Here is a 27,458-nt window from a genome sequence, read left to right on the forward strand (position 1 = left end):
AACTGAAGTATAGCTTATTTACAATATTATATTAGTTTCAAGTATATAGCATGGCAATTCAATATTTTTATGGATTATGCTCCATTTTTCTACTCAGTGGTTTGTTCCTCTTAGTCTCCTAGCCCCAGCCTGTCCCTCTCCTCTGCCATCTCTTCACTGGTAACCACTAACTTTTTTTTATACCTGTGAGTCTGTTTCTGTTTTGTTGTGCTCTTCTTACATTTTCTGGATTCTACCTGTAAGTGATAACATACAGTATTTGTCTTTTTCTGGCTCTTTTATTTCACTAAATATAATATTCTCCAAGTCCATGCATATTGTTGCAAATGGCGAAATTTTATTCTTTTCTATGGCTGAGTAGTTCTCCATTGTGTGTGTGTGTGTGTGTGTGTGTGTGTGTGTGGCAAATACAAATCTATATTCTTGTCATTGTTTCTTCCTTATTTAAAATATTCATTACATTTTTAAGTGCTGCAGAATTATCAAGTTTGAATAAGTTCTTGCAAAATATCCCTACGGTAATTTGTGATACTGTGTCATGCCCTAAAGTGATTTTCCTTAAGCTAATAGACAACTTATTATGGCACATTGGCAGGATTTCTATTTAGAGAATACTGAAGTGTGTTACCATGCCCTCTTCCAGGGGATTTTCCCAATCCAGGGATCAAACACAGGTCTCCCGCATTGCAGGTGGATTCTTTACTGTTTGAGCCACCAGGGAAGCCCAATACACCACCATTACATTCTGTTAATAAATCATTAGGTGTGACTGAATTTTTTTGCAGTAATTTAAAAATCTCGAATTTATAAATCTGAATAAAACATTTTAAAATAAATGAATGCTTATTCCTAAATCAAGTTACCCTTTATGTTGATAATATATCCCATAGAGAACTACTAATATATGTATTCTTGTATGTATTCTTTAATAGATAAGGCTTATTTTATTTTTATGGCCACATAATATTCCATTACACAGATATTTCATTGTTTATTTAGCCAATTTTTCATTGATGGACACTTGATTTGTTTCTAATCCTGTTATTACACGTAACGCTGTTTGGAAAGCAAAGGACTATGCACATAAGCTATTTCTTGTGCGTGTGGGTGTGATAAATAGTACCAACGTGCCCTTTGTAAAAATGTTACCATTTTGCCACCAGTGGATGAGAGTACTGTTTTCCTTAGCAACAGAATATGTTGTTAAGCATCTTTAATTTTGCAAAAGCATATTACCTTTACAGAAGTAAATATCACACTGTACTTCCAAATTCAGGACCATATTTTAAGGATTACATAGAATATGGTTAATTGTAGGTCAAAGAAGTAGAGGCATGCCAAGAAAAATAGGTGTACAGTAAGCCAAAGGTGATTTATTTTTTTCCTAAAGTTCAGAATGTCAGAAGCAGCTGTGTGCTTAAGTCCTGCATTGACTTTTTCCTGCTGATGACTTTTTTCCTCTCGGTTAAAGTTTTCAGTTTTGAGATTCAAATATTTGGAAAGTTCTTATGTGTGCATGTGTCCTCAGTCATGTCTGGCCCTTTGTGACTACATGGACTGTAGCCTGCCAGGCTCCTCTGTCCATGGAATTATCTAGACAAGAATACTGGAGTGGGTTGCCATTTCCTACTCCAGGGGATCTTCCTGACCCAGGGATTGAACCACATCTCTCAAGTCTCCGGCATAATCAGGCAATTCTTTACCACTAGCACCACCTGGGAAGCCCAGAAAGTTCTCATACCAACTCTAAACTCATTTCACTCTGTTGTCAAAAAATTAGCAAGAACACTTTTTCCACATTCCTTAATACAGCACTTATTTTGGTATTATGGATTTAGCTATTATATAGTTTCTTCCAAGATTAAACCTAGGTCTTTTCTACTTTGTTTTTAAACATACAAAGAATTGATTAGTTAAAGGGTTAAATAGAAGTTTTAATTATTAACAACTTTCTGATCCATTGATAATGGCTTATTGGACCCCTCTCTTTAGGGTTCCAGATTTTCCCATAATAAGCATTATATAGTTATGTCTGTTTTCTTCTTTATATTTCTCTTTCACAGTGAAACACAAACTTTAAAATCAGTTCTTTCCTTTTTCTTCCCCTGATATAGGCTTTATCTCAAACCCCTGGCATTTACCACCCCTTGAGCAGCTTACATTTCTTTTTCTAATTGAGAAATAATAAAGGTTGCAAAATAGCATATACAGTTGGACATGAAATAAAAGGTCAAAGTCCCAGTAACTAACTGAGAAGGGTTAGCAGCTGAACTTGGTCATTTTCAAATAAGAAGTCTTAATCTTGCCACAGATATTCTGCCCTGGGATCCCAAGAACGTGAAGCCACACCAGTGTCATCAGTTCCTCCTACTGAGAGTTGAGGGTTGGATGAGGAAGGATTTTCTTTAGCCACCACCTATTTGAGTGCCTTGCACACTGTGAATTCTCCCCCTAAACCAGAGCTCATTAAAATTTAGGCACCACTTACTAGCAATTGAGAATTAGCAGAGGACTCCTTTCAAAATGTCAGATGTTTATAAGCTCCACCCCACTGGGCTTCCCAGGTGGCACTAGTGGTAAAGAACCCGCCTGCCAGTGCAGCAGACATAAGAGATGCAGGTTCAATCCCTGGGTCAGGAAGATCCCCAGGGGGAGGGCATGGCAACCCACTCCAGTATTTTTGCCCAGAGAATCCCATGTATGGAGGAGCCTGGTGGCCTACAGTCCCTGGAGTTGCAAAGAATCAGACAGGACTGAAGCAACTTAGCACATTCACAGGGGTCCTCAGAAAGTTTGTTTCAATGTCTTTATCCATATTTGTTTCCTTTGACTGACATAACAAATCACCACAGGCTTAGTGGCTTAAAGCAACAGAGGTTTATTCTCCCACAGTTTTGGAGTCCAGAAGTCGAAACTCAAGATGTTGGCAAGGCCAAACTCCCTTCAGAGGCTCTAGGACTAAATTCCTCCAGCTTATGATGCTGGTAGTGGTGGTTTGGTTGCTAAATCGTGTCCGACTCTTTGCCAGCCCATGGACTATAGCCCACCATGCTCCTCTGTCCATGGAATTTTCCAGGCAAGAATACTGGAGTGGGTTGTCATTTCCTTCTCCAAGGGATCTTCCCGACCCAGGGATCGAACCCAGTCTCCTGCATTGCAGGTAGATTCTTTGCCACTGAGCCACCATCGAAGCATTTCTTGGTTCCAATCTGTGTCTCCCTTTTCTCATCACCTTCTCCTATGTGGGTGCACTGAATCTCTCTCTGTCGGTTCGTATCAAAACACTTCTGACTGAATTTAAGGTCCACGCATGTAATTCAGGACAGTTCTGTCTCTTAAGATCCTTAACTTAATCATATCTACAAAGATCTTTTTCCTAACAAGATAATATTCCCAGGTGCCAGGAATTAGGACCTGATATCTGTGGATGGCCAATATTCAGAGTATTGGACTATATTTTGATTGGTAAAAGAACTACTTCCATAGTCCTTATTTCAAGGCAGAAGCCTAACTTTGAGACTCCAAAATGCTCCTATTCAACCCTACCTTGTACTGTCACTTTTTTTGCTTTAAAATATATATTTGTATATTTTTTTCTTAGTATACAGTAATATGTGCTCATCATTTTAATTTTTTAAAAAGGTAAAAATAACTTAGTAAAATAAAAATTATCTATGACCTGACTATCTGAAGATAGCTCATATTAACATTCCATTTTTATAAACATTTTGGCATACACCATAGTACAAAGTAAATATGTGTTTGATGAATAAACAAGTAAGTGAATGGCCTTGTAAATCATGCTACAGCTTTCTATCATAAAAAGAAAACTGGTTAAGGAAGTGGAGTTTGGGTTTATAGAAGGTCGAACTGCAACTCTGCACTTCACCACCTGCTCACCTCAGTTTATTTATACTTTGGCCTTCCTTCTATGAAATGGACCATGGTAATTGTACCTCCACATACAGTGTTTTATAAGATTAAAATGTGCAGCTGTGTATACAGTAAATCTCAGTGGATGGTTAGCTGTAAAGATGCAAGATGGAAAAAGAAGATTCACTCTGAAGGGAAGAATTTGGAGTAGAAACTTTGGGGGGATAGATTTTGTGTCAATAGCTGGATTTTTTTCTTGCAATTGCAGTCTTTCTAGGGGCTTCCCAGCTGGCGCGTTGGTAAAAATCCACCTGCCAAGGCAGGAGACACGAGAGACTGGTTTGATCCCCTAAAGTAGGCAATGGCAACCCACTCCAGTATTCTTGCCTGGAAAACTCCATGGACAGAGGAGCCTGGTGGGCTACAGTCCATAGGGCTGCAAAGAGTCAGACAGGACTGAGCACATCGCAGCAGCACCATCTTTTGAAAATGGCTTGGGGCACCTTAAGAAATGTTAGATGTTGTGGGAAAATTCTATATGCCTGTGATTATCACAAAGGGATTCATCTATTAGATAAGTATGAGAAAAATGACTATGAATTTTGAGAGTGTAATTGTAGAATTTTAGGTTTAAAATAATGATGTCTTCCTTTTTCCACATTTCCAATCTGTTTTCCCCTCTGTAGCCAAGGAATTTCTCCAATTTCCAATGAATTAAAAACATGTAGACAGATGCAGGCATGCTCAGTCGCTTCAGTCATGTCCCACTCTTTCCCACTCTATGGACTGTAGCCCACAGGTCTCCTCTGTGCATGGGATTCTTCAGGCAAGGATATTGTAGTGGGCTACCATGCCCTCCTCCAGGGGATTTTCCCAGCCCAGGGATAGAACCCGAGTCTCCTGCATCTCCTGCACAGAAGGCAGATTCTCTACCACTGAGCCACCAGGGAAGCCCATGTGGAGAGATATGAGTGACCTAAAGAGAGCCTGAAGTATAATGGCGGTGTTTCCAGGGAGAATGTTCATTTAGAAGGATGCTATTAGGGAAGAAATTAATGGACTTCCCCTGTTATGTCCAGAGGAGGAGTTCACATGGGGCAGGGATCCTTGTGTCTGAAAAAAAAAAAAAAAACCGATTTAAAAGCTTTTATTTAAAAACTACATATATTTGTTTATTTCCTTTCCCTGGGTCTTAGTTGGGGCATTCAGACAACAATCATTATGACAACAATAGTTAGTTCAGTCGCTCAGTCGTGTCCGACTCTTTGCGACCCCATGAATCTCAGCATGCCAGGCCTCCCTGTCCATCACCAACTTCCGGAGTTCACTCAGACTCACGTCCATCGAGTCTGTGATGCCATCCAGCCATCTCATCCTCTGTTGTCCCCTTCTCCTCCTGCCCCCAATCCCTCCCAGCATCAGAGTCTTTTCCAATGAGTCAACTCTTCTCAGGTGGCCAAAGTACTGGAGCTTCAGCTTTAGCATCATTCCTTCCAAAGGAATCCCAGGGCTGATCTCCTTCAGAATGGACTGGTTGGATCTCCTTGCAGTCCAAGGGACTCTCAAGAGTCTTCTCCAACACCACAGTTCAAAAGCATCAATTCTTCGGTGCTCAGCCTTCTTCACAGTCCAACTCTCACATCCATACATGACCACAGGAAAAACCATAGCCTTGACTAGACAGACCTTAGTCGGCAAAGTAATGTCTCTGCTTTTGAATATGCTATCTAGGTTGGTCATAACTTTTCTTCCAAGGAGTAAGCCTCTTTTAATTTCATGGCTGCAGTCACCATCTGCAGTGATTTTGGAGCCCCAAAAAATAAAGTCTGATACTGTTTCCACTGTTTCCCCATCTATTTGCCATGAAGTGATGGGACCGGATGCCATGATCTTCGTTTTCTGAATGTTGAGCTTTAAGCCAACTTTTTCACTCTCCTCTTTCACTTTCATCAAGAGGCTTTTTAGTTCCTCTTCACTTTCTGCCGTACGGGTGGTGTCATCTGCATATCTGAGGTTATTGATATTTCTCCCAGCAATCTTGATTCCAGCTTGTGTTTCTTCCAGTCCAGCGTTTCTCATGATGTACTCTGCATAGAAGTTAAATAAGCAGGGTGACAATGTACAGCCTTGACATACTCCTTTTCCTATTTGGAACCAGTCTGTTGTTCCATGTCCAGTTCTAACTGTTGCTTCCTGACCTGCATGTAGGTTTCTCAAGAGGCAGGTCAGGTGGTCTGGTATTCCCATCTCTTGAAGAATTTTCCACAGTTTCTTGTGATCCACACGGTCAAAGGCTTTGGCATAGTCAATAGAGCAGAAATAGATGATTTTCTGGAACTCTCTTGCTTTTTCCATGATCCAGCAGATGTTGGCAATTTGATCTCTGGTTCCTCTGCCTTTTCTAAAACCAGCTTGAACATCAGGGAGTTCACGGTTCATGTATTGCTGAAGCCTGGCCTGGAGAATTTTGAGCATTACTTTACTAGCATGGGAGATGAGTACAATTGTGCGGTAGTTTGAGCATTCTTTGGCATTGCCTTTCTTTGGGATTGGAATGAAAACAGACCTTTTCCAGTCCTGTGGCCACTGCTGAGTTTTCCAAATTTGCTGGCATATTAAGTGCAGCACTTCCACAGCATCATCTTTCAGGATTTGAAATAGCTCAACTGGAACAGCTCACCTCCACTAGCTTTGTTCATAATGATGCTTTCTAAGGCCCACTTGACTTCACATTCCAAGGTGTCTGGCTCTAGATTAGTGATCTCATCATCATGATTATTGGGTCGTGAAGATCTTTTTTGTACAGTTCTTCCGTGTATTCTTGCCACCTCTTCAGGTCCAGACCATTTCTGTCCTTTATCGAGCCCATCTTTGCATGAAATGTTCCCTTAGTATCTCTAATTTTCTTGGAGAGATCTCTAGTCTTTCCCATCTGTTCTTTTCCTCTATTTCTTTGCATTGATCGCTGAAGAAGGCTTTCTTATCTCTCCTTGCTAGTCTTTAGAACTCTGCATTCAGATGCTTGTATCTTTCCTTTTCTCCTTTGCTTTTCACCTCTCTTCTTTTCACAGCTATTTGTAAGGCCTCCCCAGACAGCCATTTTGCTTTTTTGCATTTCTTACGACAATAATAGCAGCTAATATTTATAGAGTTTATTGTATGTCATACTCTAATGCCTTCAAATGCACACACACACACACGCACACACACACGTATGTGCATCTATATTTAACTGTGTCTTAGTTGTGGCACTCGGTATCTTTAGTTGTGGCATTTGGGATCTAATTTCCTGACCAGAGATTGAACCCAGACCCCCTGTATTGGTAGCACAGAGTTTTAACCATTGGACCACTTGAGAAGTCCTTAAAAACTTTTAAATAAAAATATGGGGAGGGAGGTGGGAGGGGGGTTCAGGATTGGGAACATGTGTACATCCGTGGTGGATTCATGTTGATGTATGGCAAAACCAATACAATATTGTAAAGTAATTAGCCTCCAAATAAAATAAATAAATTTAAATTTAAAAAATAAAAAAAAATCACATTAAAACACTGCACAGTTTTTTTCTATCACAATTAATGCTCTTGGTAGCCTTCTAGGATTTGAACATATGTAATAATGTTTTGTAAATGCTGTGCTAAAATTAAAGTGAACCCAGAATGACAGTGCTTCTCAAGTGCTAAATATGCAGTTTAGAATATAAAGCCTCAAGGTGAGAATTCTGTATAGAGAATTTCTTTCCATAAATCCATAATCATAAAATGGCCTCATGCTATTGTGTCTATCATTGTTAATTTAAGTAATGGTTTGGAAACATTATATGTCTTACTTGCTTTGATGAGTTTTGTTAGCTAAGAAAAAATAGTACATTGTACAGAGTGTATAGCGTTTTTAACATTATGCTATTTTTTCATTTTTTTTAATCTGGAAAAATCTTTATGTTTTAAATATAAATTTACTTAATTTTAATTGGAGGCTAATTACTTTTCAATACTGTATTGGTTTTGCCATACGTTGATGTGAATCCGCCACGGGTGTACATGTGTTCCCCATCCTGAACCCCCCTCCCACCTTCCTCCCCATACCATCCCTCTGGGTCATCCCAGTGCACCAGCCCCAAGCATCCTGTATCATGCGTCAAACCTGGAGAATGGCATTGAAACATGTATATTTTTTCTATTAGAGAATTCATAGCAATGCTTGAGTAAGTGTTCCCCAAACAGTTTGCACACTGGAATTACTTAGGTAGATCCTAAATTTGAACCAACTGGAAAATCTCTCCTTCTCTTATCTCCCTGGCAGCACCCAGAAAGCAGTGTAACTAATTTCACAGACGAAGGAGAAACTTGATAATTATTGATAAAAATTCTTCAAACTGCTTTAAGTAAAAGTGATTGATTAGAGCTAAGAACATAAATTGGGTTAATAATTAATGCAAATAAGTATTTGGAATCTACTCTGCCAGCCTCTTCCCTTGGTGCCTCCGGGCTTTATTTGCCTCATGTATAAAATGGGAGACACTTATGATAGAGTCACTAGGCAAATTAATGATATAAGTAGCATACATATTTGCTGAGCAAAGTAATAGATGATCAAGAAACATTAGCAATCATCGTTATCAACATCTTTTCTGTTGTGCTGTTTGTCCTATAATTGCCAATTGGAGGTTTGTTGGTTTTAATCTAGTCTTACAGACATGATAGTAAAAAACTAACTTCAAATTTTCTAATTAGTTCACCTCCCTGTTCATTCAACTAGATGATACTAGTAGATGCATTTTGAACCTTTATTAGAATCATCTCATTATTGGAGGGTTAGCAAAATATGGGCCCAAAATATCTTTGAGGCTTCTGGGATATAAGAAAGACTTTTAAAAAAATATTAAAAGCAGCAAAAAATACTGTGTACCAGGCATTTTTCTACAAACCACACATATGTTAGTTCACAGTTATGAAGAAGGTTCTATTTTTATCCCATTTTAAGGATGAAGAACATGAGGAATAGAGAGGATAAGTGTCTTGCCTAAAATCACTTGGCTGATGTGTGGGTATCTGAAACGAGGCAGCTTGACTCCAGAATAGATTTACTTAACCACTGACTTCATTGCCATCAGTAGATTGGGATATGGTTGGAGCACTTGTGGATACAATTTATGTCTTTTATAAGCATACAGTATGGGAAGCCTGGTGTGCTGCAGTCCACAGGGTTGCAGAGTCAGACACAACTGAGCGACTGAACTGAACTGAGTATCCTATTTCCTTTTTGTGACAGGGGCTTGTCTGTAATTGTTTTTCTGTTTTTTTATTTTTTATTTTCTGTCTTCCCTGAGTGATTCTCAGATCCAGGAGTATAAAGACATTATAGGACTTTCTAGCATTACGTTTCTTTGTGCTTAAGACAGGACCTAGCACATGCTATGTGTTATTTAATAACTGTTGAATGAATTAATGAAGTTACTTGCTACAAAGAAGCAAATTATACCAATCTACTCTACTCAAACCTTCTCTATTATACTCTAATAAAAATTGTTGAGTAATATTTATTTCACCTTGATATCACTTTCTTTTTTTTTTTTTTTTACTTGGAGGATAATTGCTTTACAATGTTGTGATGGTCTCTGCCATACATCAATTCAAATCAGTCATACTCATATATATATATCTCCTCCTTCTGGAGCCTCCCTCCCTTGATATCATTTTCAAACCTCTGACTGGTCACATTAAAAATTCATATATATTGTCAAGCTGAGACTTCACCTTGTTTCTTGTGATGCTCATGATCATTGTTCATACTGGGGAAAAAAGAGAATTTGCTATAGTACTTATGAAACTAACAAAGATAAAGCACATGCCTGTATTTTTTCCAGTCCAAATCCCAGAGAATAAGAAATACCATGTTTGTTTTCAACAGCATCTAGCCTTACATCTTGTGGTTTGGGCTCAGTGATCTGATATTTGGAGAAGGAAATGGCAAACCACTCCAGTATTCTTGCCTGGAAAAATCACATGGACAGAGGAGCCTGGTGGGCTACAGTCCATGGGATTTCAAAGATCAGAGGGAGCACTTGTCAGCAGATCTGTTATTAACTAGAGATGAGCTGCTTTTCTAATAGCAATTTTAGCTGATAGCAAAATACTAGTGTGGTTCTGAATTGTGTTTCTTTTGCCAACTCTTAGCTGTCAAATATATATATAAATAACATATTATAACATTATAACATATTGTAATATATATATTATATAAATAACATATTATCCCATTTGAAAGTTAAAGATTCCTTATAAAGGGATAGTCCCTAGAGGGGAGAAAACTAAGTATAATTCCATTCTGAATATGCTGATTATTGCCATATGTAGTGAACTCCTGTCAAAAAGATTACATTCCCTTTTTTGTTCTTGAGCCTCTTCTCTCTGATCATCCAAAATTTGCAATGAGGCATGTTGAACACCATGGTTTAGGTTAATATACTCTTTCTTAAAAAAAAAAAAAAATCTAGAATATTTGTACCCCGGTTATTTTCTCAAGATCCCTGGCAAAAAGTTGATAGCTCTGCTTCAAAAGGTGTAATTGAAGGGTGTGTGATAAAGAAATCATTTATAAAGTTTTGGGAAGGCTAAAGGAAACCAACTGATAGTGAAAAAGCCCTGGGGCTAAAAACAGGGAGGAACCCATTACCTCTCTAGTCTTCCCTGGTTAGCTGAGTAGGTAAAGAATACACCTGCAATGCAGGAGACCGAGGTTCAATCGCTGGGTTGGAAAGATCCCCTAGAGAAGGAAATGGCAACCCATTCTTGGCTGGGAAATCCCATGGACAGAGGAACCGGGTGGGCTACAGCCCATGGGGTCGCAAGAGTCAGACACAACTTAGTGACTAAACCACCATGTGTTCACTGGAAACGCCAGAGAACCTGCAGGTTTAGAACTTGTGGACTAAGGTAATCAGTACAACAGGCATCAAACGCTGCCTAACATGGAGTGACATAGATCAATGGTTATCTTGATTTGATTCTGGTGGTCTTCTGACCACGTGCTATGGCCTCTCAAACCCAGTCTGAAGTCAGACATCAAGAGAGCCTGGTTTATGCAATTTATAGAGGTTAGTCTCCTGGGATACAGAACAGACTGATGGATAGATCTGGAGGGCAAATAGAGAATACCCAACATAGCTTCTAAAAGAAAATGAAAGAATATCACATAATTTGGGCTCAAGAGCATGGGCTTCATGGAGCTGGACTCTTCCTAACTCCTCATTTCTAACAAGAGGTAACACCTTTCTTTCAAATATGCAGAAGAGAAAAACTGAAGTCATCTTTGACTCTTCCTTCTTCATCCTCTGAGTTAAAATTATAACCAGTTTCTTTCATATTTCTTCATAATCAGTTCAGTTCAGTTTAGTCACTCAGTCGTGTCTGACTCTTTGCGAACCCATGAATCGCAGCACGCCAGGCCTCCCTGTCCATCACCGTCTCCCGGAGTTCACTCAGATTCATGTCCATCGAGGCAGTGATGCCATCCAGCCATCTCATCCTCGGTCGTCCCCTTCTCCTCCTGCCTCCAATCCCTCCCAGCATCAGAGTCTTTTCCAATGAGTCAACTCTTCGCATGAGGTGGCCAAAGTACTGGAGTTTCAGCTTTAGCATCATTCCTTCCAAAGAACACCCAGGGCTGATCTCCTTCAGAATGGACTGGTTGGATCTCCTTGCAGTTCAAGGGACTCTCAAGAGTCTTCTCCAACACCACAGTTCAAAAGCATCAATTCTTTCGTACTCAGCCTTCTTCACAGTCCAACTCTCACATCCATACATGACCACAGGAAAAACCATAGCCTTGACTAGATGGACCTTAGTCGGCAAAGTAATGTCTCTGCTTTTGAATATGCTCTCTAGGTTGGTCATAACTTTTCTTCCAAGGAGTAAGCCTCTTTTAATTTCATGGCTGCAATCACCATCTGCAGTGATTTTGGAGCCCCCAAAAATAAAGTCTGATACTGTTTCCACTGTTTCCCCATCTATTTCCCATGAGGTGATGGGACCGGATGCCATGATCTTCGTTTTCTGAATGTTGAGCTTGAAGCCAACTTTTTCACTCTCATCTTTCACTTTCATCAAGAGGCTTTTTAGCTCCTCTTCACTTTCTGCCATAGGGGTGGTGTCATCTGCATATCTGAGGTTATTGATATTTCTCCCGGCAATCTTGATTCCAGCTTGTGTTTCTTCAAGTCCAGCGTTTCTCATGATGTACTCTGCATATAAGTTAAATAAACAGGGTGACGTAGATCTCCAATAATTCATCTCTAATGCACATTTCTACTGCTAACACATTTATAGCTTGACTTTGCCATTTTATGTCAAATTAATTGCTTTATGGTATCCCACTCCAGCACTCTTGCCTGGAAAATCCCATGGACAGAGGAGCCTGGAAAGCTGTAGTCCATGGGGTTGCTGAGGGTTGGACATGACTGAGCGAATTCACTTTCACTTTTCACTTTCATGCATTGGAGAAGGAAATGGCAACCCACTCCAGTGTTCTTGCCTGGAGAATCCCAGGAATGGGGGAGCCTGGTGGGTTGCTGTCTATGGGGTCGCATGGAGTCAGACACAACTGAAGTGACTTAGCAGCAACTACTTAGCAGCAAACTGCTAAGAGGCTGGTATTTTTAAATCTCCGGTGCTTTGCTCAAGAACCTTCTGTGGGTCTCAGCTGTCATGGACGTAAACTGCAACATCCTCTGCTAAGGCTTATATTTCCTACAGCATGTCCTCCACGTCACTAACAATCCTTCAGTCAGTCAGTTCAGTCACTCAGTCATGTCCTACTTTTTGCGACCCCATGAACTGTAGCACGCCAGGCCTCTCTTAAACGTTGGCTTAAAACTCAGTGTTCTAAAAATGAAGATCATAGCATCCGGTCCCATCACTTCATGGCAAATAGATGGGGAAAAAATGAAAACAGAAACAGATTTTCTTTTCTTGGGCTCCAAATCACTGCAGATGGTGACTACAGCCATAAAGTTAAAAGACGCTTGCCCCTTGGAAGAAAAGCTATGACCAACCTCAGTTCAGTTCGGTCACTCAGTTGGGTCCGACTCTTTGCAACCCCAGGCACGCCAGGCCTCCCTGTCCATCGACAACTTCCGGAGTCCACCCAAACCCATGTCCATCGAGTCAGTGATGCCATCCAACCTCTTCCTCTCTCATTCCCTTCTCCTCCTGCCCTCAATCTTTCCCAGCATCAGGGTCTTTTCAAATAAGTCAGCTCTTCACATCAGGCTCTTCGCATAGCCTTGACCAATCTAGATAGCATATTAAAAAACAGAGACATTACTTTGCTGACGAAGTCCATCTAAGGTCAAATCTATGGTTTTTCCAGTAATCATGTATGGATGTGAGAGTTGGACTATAAATAAAGCTGAACACCGAAGAACTGATGCTTTCGAACTGTGATGTTGGAGAAGACTCTTGCGAGTCCTTTGGACTGTAAGGAAATCCAACCGGTCCATCCTAAAGGAAATAAGTCCTAAATATTCATTGGAAGGACTGATGCTGAAGCTGAAACTCCAATACTTTGACACCTGATGCAAAGAACTGACTCATTGGAGAAGACTTTGATGCCGGGAAAGATTGAAGGCAGGAGGAGAAGGGGACAAGAGAGGATGAGATGGTTGGATGGCATCACTGACTCAATGGACATGAGTTTGAGTAAGCTCAGGGAGTTGGTGATGAACAGGGAAGTCTAGTGTGCTGCAGTCCATGGGGTTGCTAAGAGTTGGACATGACTGAGAGACTGAACTAAACTGAACTGAACTGATCCCTTGCTCATTAAATCTTAAAGCCTTAACTTCTTAAAAAAAAAAGAAAAAATTATTTCCTATTATCTTTCCTAACTAATCAGATTGCTCTTATGGCACTCTCTTCTTAAACTTTTATTATGTTTCTTTTTGTTTTTCAATATACTTTTGCACTTACTAGTTCTGCAGTTATATACTGTGTTAATCTTCTATTGAAAGTAGAGTTTATTTATTTCACATATCTGACATCACCTGAGATAGTTCTAGAAATAGTGTCTGACATCTGGTTGTATCTCAATACATTGTGTTTTAATAATATGTGCTCTGCTGCTCTGTGCTTAGTTGCTCAGTCGTATCTGACTCTTTGTGATCCTGTGATCTATAGCCTGCCAGGCTCCTCTGTCCATGAGATTCTCCAGGCAAGAATCCTGGAGTGGGTAGCCATGCCCTCCTCCAGGGGATCCTCCCAACCCAGGGATCAAACCCAGGTCTCCCGCATTGCAGGCAGGTTCTTTACCATCTGAGCCACCAGCACTTGAATTATATATACTTATTAGTTATTCATTTGGTTAGATAGTTTAGAGCAACTCTGGAAGAATTAACCAATCCCACATGAACAGTGCATATGTTTGAGTACGATTAATAATTTCTCTATTTGTCCTAAAGAACAAGTTAAGGAAAAGGTCAGAGATTTAGCTTCATGGATGTTCACGAAAACGTTATATATAACACCAAAAATTAGACTTATAAGAATAGAGGATGTGAAAGTATGTATATTTGAGTAAGTACTATACTGTACTAGTTTTAAAAAATGATGTAGATTATTAAATTAGCATAATAACAACATATGACCTAAGTTTTGAAGTACACGATAAATATTTTGACTGTTTTTTTTAAATACTGTGTATTTAATACACATATATATTTATATACAAATACAAATGGAGAGATGTGTATTGTTTTAATATTGGTTGTCTATGGTGATGGATAAATTATAGATTTTTTTGTGTTTGGTTATGTGCATTTTCTGACTATATACTTTACAAAATATTTAGAAGGTAACTATCACAGCTAATACCTTTCCCTTAGTTATAGCTTTTAACTGCTTGGTTTTTATACAAGGTGATCAAATTAGGCATTTTAATTAAAGGACTTTATTTTACTTATTGAATGACTGAATGAAGTAACTACAGTAAATATTTGTCAATTATAGTATACCCTGTCCTAAACATTGCCTACTGGTAAATAAACTATAATTTTTACATCACAATTTCACATAATTTTGTTTGGAAAACTGTCAAAATATAAAACTTGTATAATATCAAATTTGAACATGAAATTGAAAATTTCAGCCAGAAGTAGTTATTTCTCATCTATGAAAGAGACAACAAAGGACAGCATTACTGTATCTTTTAATTACCAAGCAAGGTGGATTGGGATTTCATGGAGGGGAATAATTTATGCAGAGAAGTGGCTTGAATGTAACATAGGGCACACCTACAGTTTAAGATTCTGTATAGAACCTGAAGACATAGAATTAAATGAGTCATATATACATGCATACAAATGCATATTCAATCAGAAATGAATGCTGTATCTATGTTGAAAGTTAGTATATTCTAAAGTTGGGCTAAATCACACATTTAATTATTTCACAAAATCATTGCAGTAAGTAAAATCTTACTAGTAATCGAAACAATTGATTTTAGTACTCTATATAAACCTCTCTATAATGATCTTAATTACCATGAATATTTCAAAGTCTTAAATTGATAAAAAAAATATTAGAAAGTAAAACGAAATCCATAGGCAAAGGAACAGTAGATGTGATGAGAACTAAAACATTTTACTCTCTGGAGGAGGTAAACAAAGGCACTGCCTCCAATACCTCACTTTGTAAAGTACAGACAGGGAGGGACCCTTCTAACCTCTAATTCCTTGGGTTTTAGTTAGACAGTGTTATCCATTATCACTCTAAGCTCAGATGGAGGGACCAATAAGATGACTATAATTTTCTGTGCTAAACAAGGTAGAATGAAAGTTGTGTAAAGTATTTGAGCTAAATATTGCTTCAAGCTGGGAAAATGGACAATATAATATGGTGGACAAGAGTATAGGCTTTTGAATCCCAGTGTGCTTTATTTTGAATACTGGTTTTATTGCACTAACAGTACTCATTGACTCACCCATACCCTTTTTTAAAGCGTTAACCTTTTGCCATGCGAAGTGCTAGGCTTTGCCGGTAGCTTAAGGTACAAAACATACATTGTTGGGACTTCCCTGGTGGTCCAGTGGTTAAAACTCCACAATGCCAGTGTAGGGAGTATGGGTTTGATCCCTGGTTGGGAAGCCAAGATCCCACATACCTTGAGGATAAAAATAAATATAAGATAAAAATAAGTCAATAAATAAAAAATTTAAGAAGCATACTGTATTTGCTCTTTTAGAGTTTAATGATGAAGACAGACATTAATCAAATAATTTTACAAATAACATAATTACATACAGTGGTAAATTAGTCTAAGGAACATTCAGGAAATTACGCAAGTATATTTTATATGTAGTCAGTCTGAAAGATGGGTATAAAACAACAAAGAGAGAATGAAGTCCTACAGTAAGTGAGAACATGGTGCCATTTATAGAAGGGCAGTTGGCTGGATTATAGAAAGTACTAAAAGTGTAAGTGTGGGAAAATTAGTTTGGAGGGGTAGATGGAGCCAGGCCACCCAGAGCTTGGTTGTTATTTTCATTCAGCCACAGTCCTGTCCAGCTCTTTGTGACCTCATGGACTATAGAACCACAGGCTCCTCTGTCCTCCACTCTCTCCTGGACTTGCTCAAATTCATGTCCATTGGGTCAATGATGCTATCTAACCATCTCATCCTATGCTGCCTCCTTCTCCTTTTGTCTTCAATGTTTCTAGCATCAGGGGCTTTTCCAACCCATGTCTCTTGTGTCTTCTGTATTGACTGGCAGATTCTTTACCACTGCACCAGCTGGGAAGCCCACCCAGAGCTTTATTTTAAGACAAAGGAAAGCCTTAGGACACTTTTAAGCAAGAAAGTTGCAAGTTCAAATTTATGTTTCTAAAGATCACTCTGACCATGTTAAGAAAAAATAATAATTAAAAGATGTTTGAGTAGTGTGAGAAATTCAGTGAAGGGGTATTTGACACATTCCAGATAAGAGATACAGTCTCTTGGACTAGGGCGTGGTGGTAGTAGAGACACCATAGAGACAATGACTCCTCTGTTTCTGGCTTTTGCAACTGATTGGAAGGTGGTGCTAAGTTGTTGTTCAGTCACTAAGTCATGTCCTATTCTTTGCAACCCCTGGGCTGCAGCATGCCAGTTTCCATTGTCCTTCACTATCTCCTAGAGTTTGCTCAAAGACATGTCCATTGAGTCCATGATGCCATTCACCTGTGTCATCCTCTACTGCCCCTTTCTCCTTTTGCCTTCAGTCTTTCCCAGTCCTTCCAATTAATATTCAGGGTTGATTTCCTTTAGGATTGACCAGTTTAATCTCCTTGAAGTCCAAGGGACTCTCAAGAGTCTTCTCCAGCACCACAGTTCATAAGCATCAATTCATCAGTGCTCAGCCTTCTTTATGGTCCAGCTCTCACATCCGTACATGACTACAGGAAAAACCATAGCTTTGTCTATACGGACCTTTTAGGGAATATATAAACAGGACCTGAATTAACTGCATTTGAATTTTGCTAAGTTTAGTTGGAGATGCATTTTAAATATCCAAATGGAAATGTCAAATAAGCTCTTGGATAAAAATGTCTAGAGGTCAGATAGTCCTTGATAGAAATATTAACTTGATATTCTTTGGATTCTAGTTGGTTATTTAAGTCATAGGCATGGATGAGATAGCTTAGAGAAAGAGTGTATAAAGTCAGAGGAGAAGGAAGCATTGGATAAATCTCTGGAAAACTCTAACATTTAAAATCCAGTTATAACCAGCAAGAGAGACTCAGTCAACAGGAAAATAAAAGGAAAACCTGGAGAAACTAAGACAGCAAGGTAAGAAAGACATCAGGAAAGAGTAGTTAATAGTGCTGAATGCTCCTGAGAAGTCAAGTTCACAGAGGATTGAAAATTTACCAAGCTGCAGTGGATCCATGTGAATAAATGGATTCAGTGTAGACAGTTCATTGCTAGACAAGGGGAAAAAAAGTGAAATGAGAACTGGAGGGGAAGATGGAGTCAAAAAAGTAGTTTTAAAAATATTTCTCAGAACTGACAGAAATGATCCACTAAAGAAAAGAAAATTTAATAGAAAAGAGAGAAGATAATGAAGAGAAGGCTATGGGAGCATTGGCTATGTTATTGAATGCTTCTGCCTTGGTTTCTGCAGCTATAAAATGGGGATATATAATACCCACCTTATAATATTTTTCTAACAAATAATATTATGCTGGTTGAAAGCTCAGTAAAAGGTTTTGGCACACAGAATACATTTACTAAATTGATGCTTAAAAGAGCACCACAGCTTTCTTATCCATTCATCTTCCAATGGACATCTAGGTTGCTTCCATGTCCTAGCTATTCACAAACAGTGCTGCAATGAACATTGGGGTACATGTGTCTCTTTCAATTCTGGTTTCCTCAGTGTGTATGCCCAGCAGTGGGATTGCTGGGTCATATGGCAGTTCTATTTCCAGTTTTTTAAGGAATCTCCACTGTGGTACATACACACAATGGAATATTACTTAGCTATTAAAAAGAATGCATTTGAATCAGTCCTAATGAGGTGGATGAAACTGGAACATATTATACAGAGTGAAGTAAGTCAGGAAGAAAAACACTAATATAGTATAATAACACATGTATATGGAATTTAGAAAGATGATAACAATAACCCTATATGCGAGACAGCAAAAGAGACACAGATGTAAAGAACAGACTTTGGGACTCTGTGGGAGAAGGCAAGGGTGGGATCATTTGAGAGAATAGCACTGAAACATATGTATTATCATATGTGAAATAGATCACCAGTCCAGGTTCAATGCATGAGACAGGGCGCTCAGGGCCGGCACATTGGGATGATCCTGAGGGATGGGGTGGGGGGTGGGGGGTTCAGGATGGAGGACACATGTACATCCATGGCTGATTCATGTGAATGTATGGCAAAAACCACTACAGTATTGTAATTAGCCTCCTATTAAAATAAAAAAAATTAATTTACACACACAAAAAAAGTACTCAGCACCTCACACAGTGTTTTATATCTATGAGGTGCTCAACAAATATTTGTTAAATGTTGAATGTATATGATGCTGTTATGTGATTTTTGATTAGCTGGGAATATAAATGAGTCAGATGCATATCACTGAATACTGGGTTACAGACACACCTTGGATGTTCACTGATGATGATATTTGCCATCTGATGATGTTGATATTTAGGACATTTGTGTTCACAGGGTACAATTTTCCTGCCTGGAAATAAAGTGCTTGAACATCCCTGCAATGAAGAGAGCCCAGGGAAGTTTCTTTTCGAAGTAGTTCCAGGTAAGATATTTTTCTGCTTTGATTCAAGAATTGCTGTTCCATGTTAGTAAAGACAGGTCAGACAGCCTTTATTCTTCTCAAGTCATGGCTATGAACATTCATTTGAAGAGGCAAGTGTCAAATTTGGTTGGTATTCACACAAAGACTAATGAGTCCAGGTTTGTACACTGGTGCAAATGAACACACCTACACACATGCATTTACCCACATGACTACTGGATTTCCATTTGTCCATGAGACTCCAGAGTGGACCAGAAGTCATGACACAGCCTTCGTATGGGGACTACTGGGGACAAAGGTGATTCGGCAGTCCTCTTGCAGTATAAGATTTGACCAGGTGCTCCAGGTAGAATGCCTTGCCCAGCTGATTCACCGTCAGGTTCCCTCACAAAATTTCATCTTTAAGGAGCCTCGGCTATAAAATCAAAAAAGAACAAAAGCCATCCTTCAATGACTAACAAAGGATCAGTCACATCAGTTTTGCTCACAACCAACCACTTCCACATGTTTGGCTTAGAGCATTTGAGGACATCTCTGCCAAGTGATCAGATCCTGGAGTTCCATGTCTTCAGTCTTCAACATCTATTCACTTTTTTTTTTTTCTTTTAGTCATTTGCATCCACCCCTCTCAGAATACCTCATCTGCACTTAAGTCTTTGAGTCACCCAGCAACACTTTCTTCAAGGTCATGACCTACTTCCTTGGTCGGTTCCTTACCACTTCTTTAACTCTTGCCATAAGAAAAAGGGAGTTAGGAATGTGTTTTTATATCTTTGGTTCTGACTGACCCAGCTGATGTGATATTAACATGGATTTCATCACAGCTTAGGGTGAGTGTGAATTTATTTGTGTGACTAATATGTAATGCATAGCAATAATGCTGGTGCAGAGGCAGTCAGTATAACATTTTCCCCAGATTTGTAAATGCTGGGAATCTAAAATGCAAAAGCATGTTTTCCTCCCTCAGTGAAAACAGCTGTAGCTCTGAGTTCATCTGGCTCACAGTGGAATCCATGACTAAATGTTAATTAATGCAGCTCAAGTGCAGAAAGGTTAGTCAGATGCATTGTGTTATTTGTTTCCCCCCAGGGAAAACATATTGTAGGAAACCTGAATCTTGTTTGCTCTATTAAAATCTTGTTATACTTACTTCTTAGTGAAATACCCTATATGGAACCAAATTCCAGATGTTGCAAAGTCTTTGAAGTATCAGTAGAGGAAATTTCACAATTTATTCTCAAACATTAGGCCTGTTAGCATTGAAATGAGCATGGTATTAAACTGGCAGCTTTGATTCTTCATCTCCGATCATAGTAAAGGTCTACTTTCTCATGCAGTCTCCCATTTGTGTAGAGATTACACTTTCTGGTGAAGATGTTCTCACATACACTGTTCTAGAAAGAGCTGTGTCTTCAAACCCAGAAAGTCACAAAACTCCTTTCCAAGGTTGCAGTTCTAGGGTATGTGTTTGACGCGCAACGCGTAAGACAGAATGGCTTCTGATGAGCAAAGCTTAAGGAGTCTAAAAATGTGTGGTGTGGAATCTGAAAGCTGTAGTTTCAAAAAAGAATTCTTTTTCAGGGAAGTTCAGGATGGCTGCAGTAGTTATGGAAATAAACATACTATGCCCATAGCTCATTTGAGAAGATGCTTCCTGAATAATTAATGCAATATGTAGTAGCTTCTAAATTAGGTTTAATTCTGAATCATCTTTGGCAGTAACAAGAGACTTGTGCCAAATGCTTCTTTAAAGAAAGCGTTGAAAAAATACAATGGCTGCACTAGTATCCTTAGTCTTGGTCATCAGAACTTTTGGGTATGCCCCTACATTAGGATGGAATTTCCAGGCAAATGCTTCTGTACATGTATTGGAATGGAGGGATCAGTATCACATGATTTTAACCAGTTTTTGCAAAAATCAAGATTGCTTAAAAATAGCAGGGCATTTGATTTATCTTTGTAAGTTAGAATGACAAGATACTATTTTCTAATTATTTCAATTGTGTGACAGTTGGATGTTGCGAATCTGGAAAGCTGCAAGAGTGTTTTCATTTGTCAGAAAATGCAGGAGACAGGAAGGAGTGGAGAAATGTGATCAATGTCTTATATAGAATCTTCTGCAGGACTGCCTGTCTGCAGATCCTCATAACACATATTTATTCTACACTGGCTTTCTCTGTGGAATTCTCTCGATCACCACTTCTGAAAATTCATCCTGCAAATAATACTTACATATCCAGCACAATTCTGTCTTTATGGACAAATGTCTTAAGCCCAACTATCCAAGTTACAGTCAATGAATAGGATTAAATTCTTTAATCATACCTGCTTGTAATGATTTTCAGTAAAAATGACAAATATCTCCAGAAGGCTCTGCCAAATATTCTAGCACTATATACATACACACACATTTGTGTATGAATGTGTGTATAAAATGGTGAGTACACACACACACACACATATATACACATATATATCTATACATATAAAATAAAACATGCATATTTATATTATTTATATATCATTAGCACCTATAAAGTTATACCTTTATAATTTATCGATATATATTACGTAGGTCAGAGTTTTGCTTTGTTTCATTTTTGTTTTTGCATTAGTCTGAAGTGTCCTGTGGAATTAAATAATAATCATGTGTAACCTTGAGAGAAAAAACAAGATTTTTCAACAGAATTAAGAGTTTCCTGTCTTTGTATAGTATTTAATTACATTTGTTTGGTATTGCATTTCTATGCAGATTTTAGACTTCTATAAAAAATCTATGTGAACAGATACTACACTTGATCTTAGCCAAAAGGCCGAGCCAATTATACAGAGTGAAGTAAGCCAGAAAGAAAAACACCGATACAGTATACTAACACATATATATGGAATTTAGAAAGATGGTAATGATAACCGTATATGCGAGACAGCAAAAGAGACACAGATGTATAGAACAGACTTTTGGACTCTGTGGGAGAGGGAGAGGGTGGGATGATTTGGGAGAATGGCATTGAAACATGTATACTATCATGTAAGAAATGAATTGCCAGTCTAGGTTCGATACAGGATACAGGATGCTTGGGGCTGGTGCACTGGAATGACCCAGAGAGATGATATGGGGAGGGAGGTGGGAGTGAGGTTCAGAATTGGGAACTCATGTACACCCGTGGTGGATTCATGTCAGTGTATGGCAAAACCAATACAGTATTGTAAAGTTAAAAAAAGAAAAGCAGAAAAAAAGAATCTATGTGAAAAAAAAAAAAAAACTACCATAATTTAGGGTTAATTTCTTATAGACTACTATCCCATGAAATGAATTGTCTCTCTGAATTATGTCATGATTTATAGCATTTTGCTCCAATTGCTTCCTATTTATCTGCTTGCTACTCAAAAAGGAGACGTTAGCCAAATTGGCAAATTTGAAGACTTTGCTGTCAGACATGCCAAATTGTAGGCTGGAGAGAACTTTTATAGCCAAGTGCTAAGCTTTGGGGAAATGTGGTTGAGCAAGGAATGTTGGCAGACTGTCCTGTATAGTACTTGAAGAAAGAAAACGCAGTTGGTTTCGTTGCTTCTCCAAATGTGTTCTGTGCATGTTTCCCTTGTGATGTTCAAACAAAATAAATAGAGTAATTGATGGAATGATGATGTCTTTGCTTAGAAGAATATTCTGCCAGAGGGAGAAAAAGGAGTAGTAATTCAGAGACAGGTAAAAAGAGACGAGGAAGTAGGTACTTTATCTAGTTAAAGAACCACGGCTTTCTTCTCGTTACTGTATCCCTAACACCTGGAAGTGTAACACAAGGCGCCAAGTACTTACTGAAGTGTATATATTTACCAGGTTTATGGGGGAAACGAAGTGTATGTATTTACCAGATTTACAGAGGAAACTCAAGCATATGAAATAGGTTTATCGTTGGCAGTAACTACTTGCCTTGGCTGTGTGGAAGGCTTACTTCCTCCTCTGTGGGATCCTTGCACCTCTTGATGCAGCAAAGACCTCTTTGGGGCTCTAGTGCCTGAAGTAGAGGGAAGCTCCTCAGATCCTGTTTCTTATTCTTCTGCCTTCCTCTCTGGTAATGATACCAAGAGAAAGATGGAAGACGATAGAGATCTTCCTCCAGAGAAGCTACCCCTGTGGTATCGCCTCTTAACACTGACTGCCTATTACTTGCATGCTAAGTTGCTTCAGTCATTTCTGACTCTGCAACCCTATGCGCTGTAGCCCACCAGGCTTCTCTGTCCATGAGATTCTCCAGGCAAGAATACTGCAGTGGGTTGCCATTTCCTTCTCCTGGGGATCTTCCTGACTCAGGGATGGAAACTGCTTCCCTTAGGTCTCCTGCATTGGCAGGCGGGTTCTTTACCACCAGCATCACCTGGGAAACCCTAAACGCTGTTGCATCCCGCTTCAAAAGCTGCCTCTATTGTCTGATGCATTTGTAGATCATGTAATGTCCCCAGAACTGGAAAGGCACACCATGTGGTAGGAGCCTCTGCCTTGAGCATGGTCCTGGTGGCATAGCAACAAAATGGCTTAAAGGCCAACTGCTTTCTTTGAGCTTATTCAGTGACCCGGAAACTCATGTATCCTGATCTGCTAAGAAAGGGTAATGAAAACTGTTTCCCTCAGTACTGCCATCTCACCCCATTCCCCATGAAGCATGAGCTTCATGCCCAGCAGTTCAGCGGTTTCATGCCTCATGAAAGTCTTCAACTTGGGGAAGGGCTGGGTGACAGTTCTAGCTTCAAAACTAATGACCTACTCGCTTGTGCTTCCCTGACTTGTTCTGATGGTTGAGAGAAATTCTTTCCTTTCTCCTCAAAAAAAAAAAAAAAAAATCGTGTTGGTCTTGAACACTGTTATATCCAAGTGGCATGTCCTCTTTTCTAGTCTTTCTCTGGTAACAGTCAGGGGCAGAGAGATGGCATTTGGGTTCCTTCTCTGAAATGCATTTTCTCCTACAGGGAAGTGGCCAGCCATAACTTCCACTGATTTTTGTTTTAAGTAAGATTTTAGCACTTTTCAGATTTAGATTTTAGCAATTTCAGGATAATGGAAAGATAACTTTTTGTCCGTCTGTAATCTTACATTGAATTCCAAATAAACGCACAGATGAACAGTTATGTTGGGACATTTACTGAGGGTTCTCTCTGGAGATACTCCATCTCCAAGGAAGTGAGGAAGGCAGGGTCAGGCAGAAGCAGCAGCTGGCCTGCTGCACCATGACACCTGAAGTCTCAGCTGATGCTGTGGGGAGCTCTGGAGCTTGGACACTTCTTAGAGTTGCTCTAACCTTAACCTGAGTTTCCAAGCCTTTGTTTCCTGGCATCAGCTAATAAAGTCAATCACTGCGAGGAGATGAGACAAATAAACCCAGGTGAAGCAGTTCTGCATTACAATGGAGAGAAGTTTCTATGAGGGTCTCTGTGAGCCACACCAGCCAATATAACAACCTCTAGAAACTAGACAAAGCGTCACACAATCCGTTACAGTATCTATATAGCTTTACTTGTATCCAGCTTTCTGTATCCAAGACGATGTTACAGGCTTTTATATTTTGGTTTGTTTTGCCCTTCTTTTTTTATTGCACACTTTTTAAATGTATCAATTAACCCTCACTACATTATTGTTTAATCCTCAACTCTATTATTATATCCATTTCCAGATCAAGAAACAGGAACAGAGAAGTAGTTTGATCAAGGTCAAATAACTAACACTAGCTAGTAAATGTATGTATGTGTGTGTGTGTGTGTGTGTGTGTGTATATATATATAAAATTTATTACTGACTTTATGTATATACATATATATTCTGGCTTAACATATGAGATAGAGTATTTAGAGGCTGGAGCCTAGTTTTTGAAATAATGAACTTGTGAACTCTTTTTATTAGTAGTCAGTGAAGTGGATAGACTTGTATCTCTTAGCTTAAGGATGAGAATTTGGGCACTTGAAGTAAGAATAGGTTTTTTCATTTACAGGCAACTATTTATATCTGTAAGCCTATCAGAAAAGTGTTTTTGTTGTGGTTTTTCAGTCGCTAAGTCATATCCGACTCTTTGCGACCCTATGAACTGCAGCACACCAGGCTTCCCTGTCCTTCACTATCTCCATGAGTTTGCTCAAACTTAAGTCCATTGAGTCAGTGATGCTATCCAACCATCTCATCCTCTATCGCCGCCTTTTCCTCTTGCCCTCAGTCTTTCCCAGCATCAATGTCTTTTCCAATGAGTTGACTCTTTGCATCAGGTAGCCGAAGTTTTGGAGCTTCAGCTTCAGCATCAAACATTCCAGTGAATATTCAGGGTTGATGTCCTTTAGGATTGACTGACTTGATCTTCTTGCTGTCCAAGTAACTCTCAAGAGCCTTCTCCAGCACCACAGTTCGAAAGCATCCATTCTTCGGTGCTCAGCCTTTGTTATGATCCAGCTCTCATAGCCATACATAATACTGGAAAGACCATAGCTTTAACTATATGGACCTTTGTTGGGAAAGTGATGTCTCTGCTTTTTAATACACTGTCTAGGTTGGTCATAGCTTTTCTTCCAAGGAGCATCTTGGGTAAAGATGTTGACTTAAAGGTAGAAGGCCACAATTCTACTCTCATGAAAAAGAGGGAAGGAAACCACACATCTGCAGTGCACTTTCATGTATATGAATAACTGTATCAAAGGAAAAATCTGAACCTGTAATTTTTTTCCTTCAGAAAATTGTTGTGCACTGGGATTCAATACCGTTCATGACAGAACTCAGACTGCTGAAATTGTTCTCACTTCTTCACTAGACCCCTCCACACCCTGGCCAACGTATCATTCACAGTCTAGCCGCTGATAAGCAGACCCTAATACTGTTCCTTTATTGGGAATCAGTCCAGTGACCTGCACAGTGTTGTCCAAGCAGAGACTCATTACAAGTTTTCAGGGCAATTACCAATATTGCAGATTTCCAAAGCCCAATCTCAGCCCAGTGCTCCAAATCAATAATGACTAAAACTTGGAGGTTTCCTCTCTTCGTCCTTCCCACGGAAAGAAAAAAGAAGAGGTGAACACAGGAGAAAGTGGGGGTGAAAGATGAAGAGGCAACTATGGGAACAAAGAAAAAAAGAGAAAATTGGAAGGGTAATTTGAAGTGATTTTTATCTGCCTGGGAATGAAATTAATCCTTCAACAAAGGAGAAGGTATCATTTAATCTCACCTTTAGCCAGGAATATATTAATTATTAAATATCCTTAGATAATTACATACTACTTATGTAAATTTTAAAGAAAAATATTTCCATTTTAACTCTTTTCCAGAAGGATTTTCAGGGGCTAACTGAAAAGTTAGAAAATATAGATGCCTAGAGAGTCCAATAGATGAATTATGAATCTTCTTGCTAAAAAAACAAAACAAAAAAACCAAAAACGTGTTTACCTACCACAGTTGCAAACACTTTAGGGGGCTTCAGAGAGTCCCTGAAACCCAATGTGGATTCCAGCTTTAGAGCTGTACCTTGAATTTAGGGACCTGAGATGTTATTGATCTTTATCTCTGTCTCTATGTTTAGGTATTTGTCTCTATGTTCCTATTCATCATCTATTTCATCTAGACACGTATTCCATAAACATGACATTTATTTTCCTATTATTTGTAACTATGTAGGGTACAAAGGTGTGGTAGTATCAGTTTTTCACTTTTACCACCCTGATTCACTTGTGAGTTTTTCCCGCTCTGGTTCTATGATGGTATAGCTCTAACAGACCTATTTTATATATTTACCAAAAAAAAAAAAAAAAAAAAACTTTCTAGATAGAATATTTCATGGCTCTGGAGGCTATAAAATTTTTAATTCACCAAAACTTGAACTATTTAGGTCGTCAGTGCAGCTCTGCTGTATAGCTGTGCAATGGCCATTTGAGAAATACATAATTCTGAGAGATATCCATGGGTGTCTCTGAGAAAGAAAAAAGTGTAGCTGTTTTTTTAAGTTTTTGAGATAATTATGTGACATCAGTGAGGAAAGGTTTTCATCCATATCTGTTTTGCAGCTCCTTCTAGGGTGATCAAATAATGCTATTGGATAAATTAATTTGCCATCATTCTAAATGTAAACCAGTATTTGGCATCTACTTTATATGAAAATGTGGAGATGTTTTAATAGTATTTTAGTATAGAAATTGGTTATTTTCTTGATTACTGGTTAAATATGCTGCTAAGGCATTTAATTTACAATACTCCCTTTATTTTATCCCTTTTGTGTTAGTACTGTAAGTTGAAATCCATGTAATTGAATTTGT

The 27,458-nt window shown here is 38.9% G+C and overlaps 1 protein-coding gene across 1 annotated transcript in view; it reads left to right on the forward strand.

Moving 5' to 3' along the window:
• ARHGAP24 (Rho GTPase activating protein 24) overlaps positions 1-27,458 on the forward strand; it is a 466,342-nt gene that overhangs the window by 145,877 nt on the left and 293,007 nt on the right. Inside the window, exon 2 of the mRNA XM_052641698.1 lies at positions 19,094-19,181. Coding sequence (XP_052497658.1) covers positions 19,094-19,181 — 88 coding nt within the window. The remainder of the gene's footprint in view (positions 1-19,093; positions 19,182-27,458) is intronic.

This window comes from Budorcas taxicolor, chromosome 6 (assembly GCF_023091745.1).
Source record: "Budorcas taxicolor isolate Tak-1 chromosome 6, Takin1.1, whole genome shotgun sequence".
Lineage (NCBI taxonomy): Eukaryota > Metazoa > Chordata > Mammalia > Artiodactyla > Bovidae > Budorcas > Budorcas taxicolor.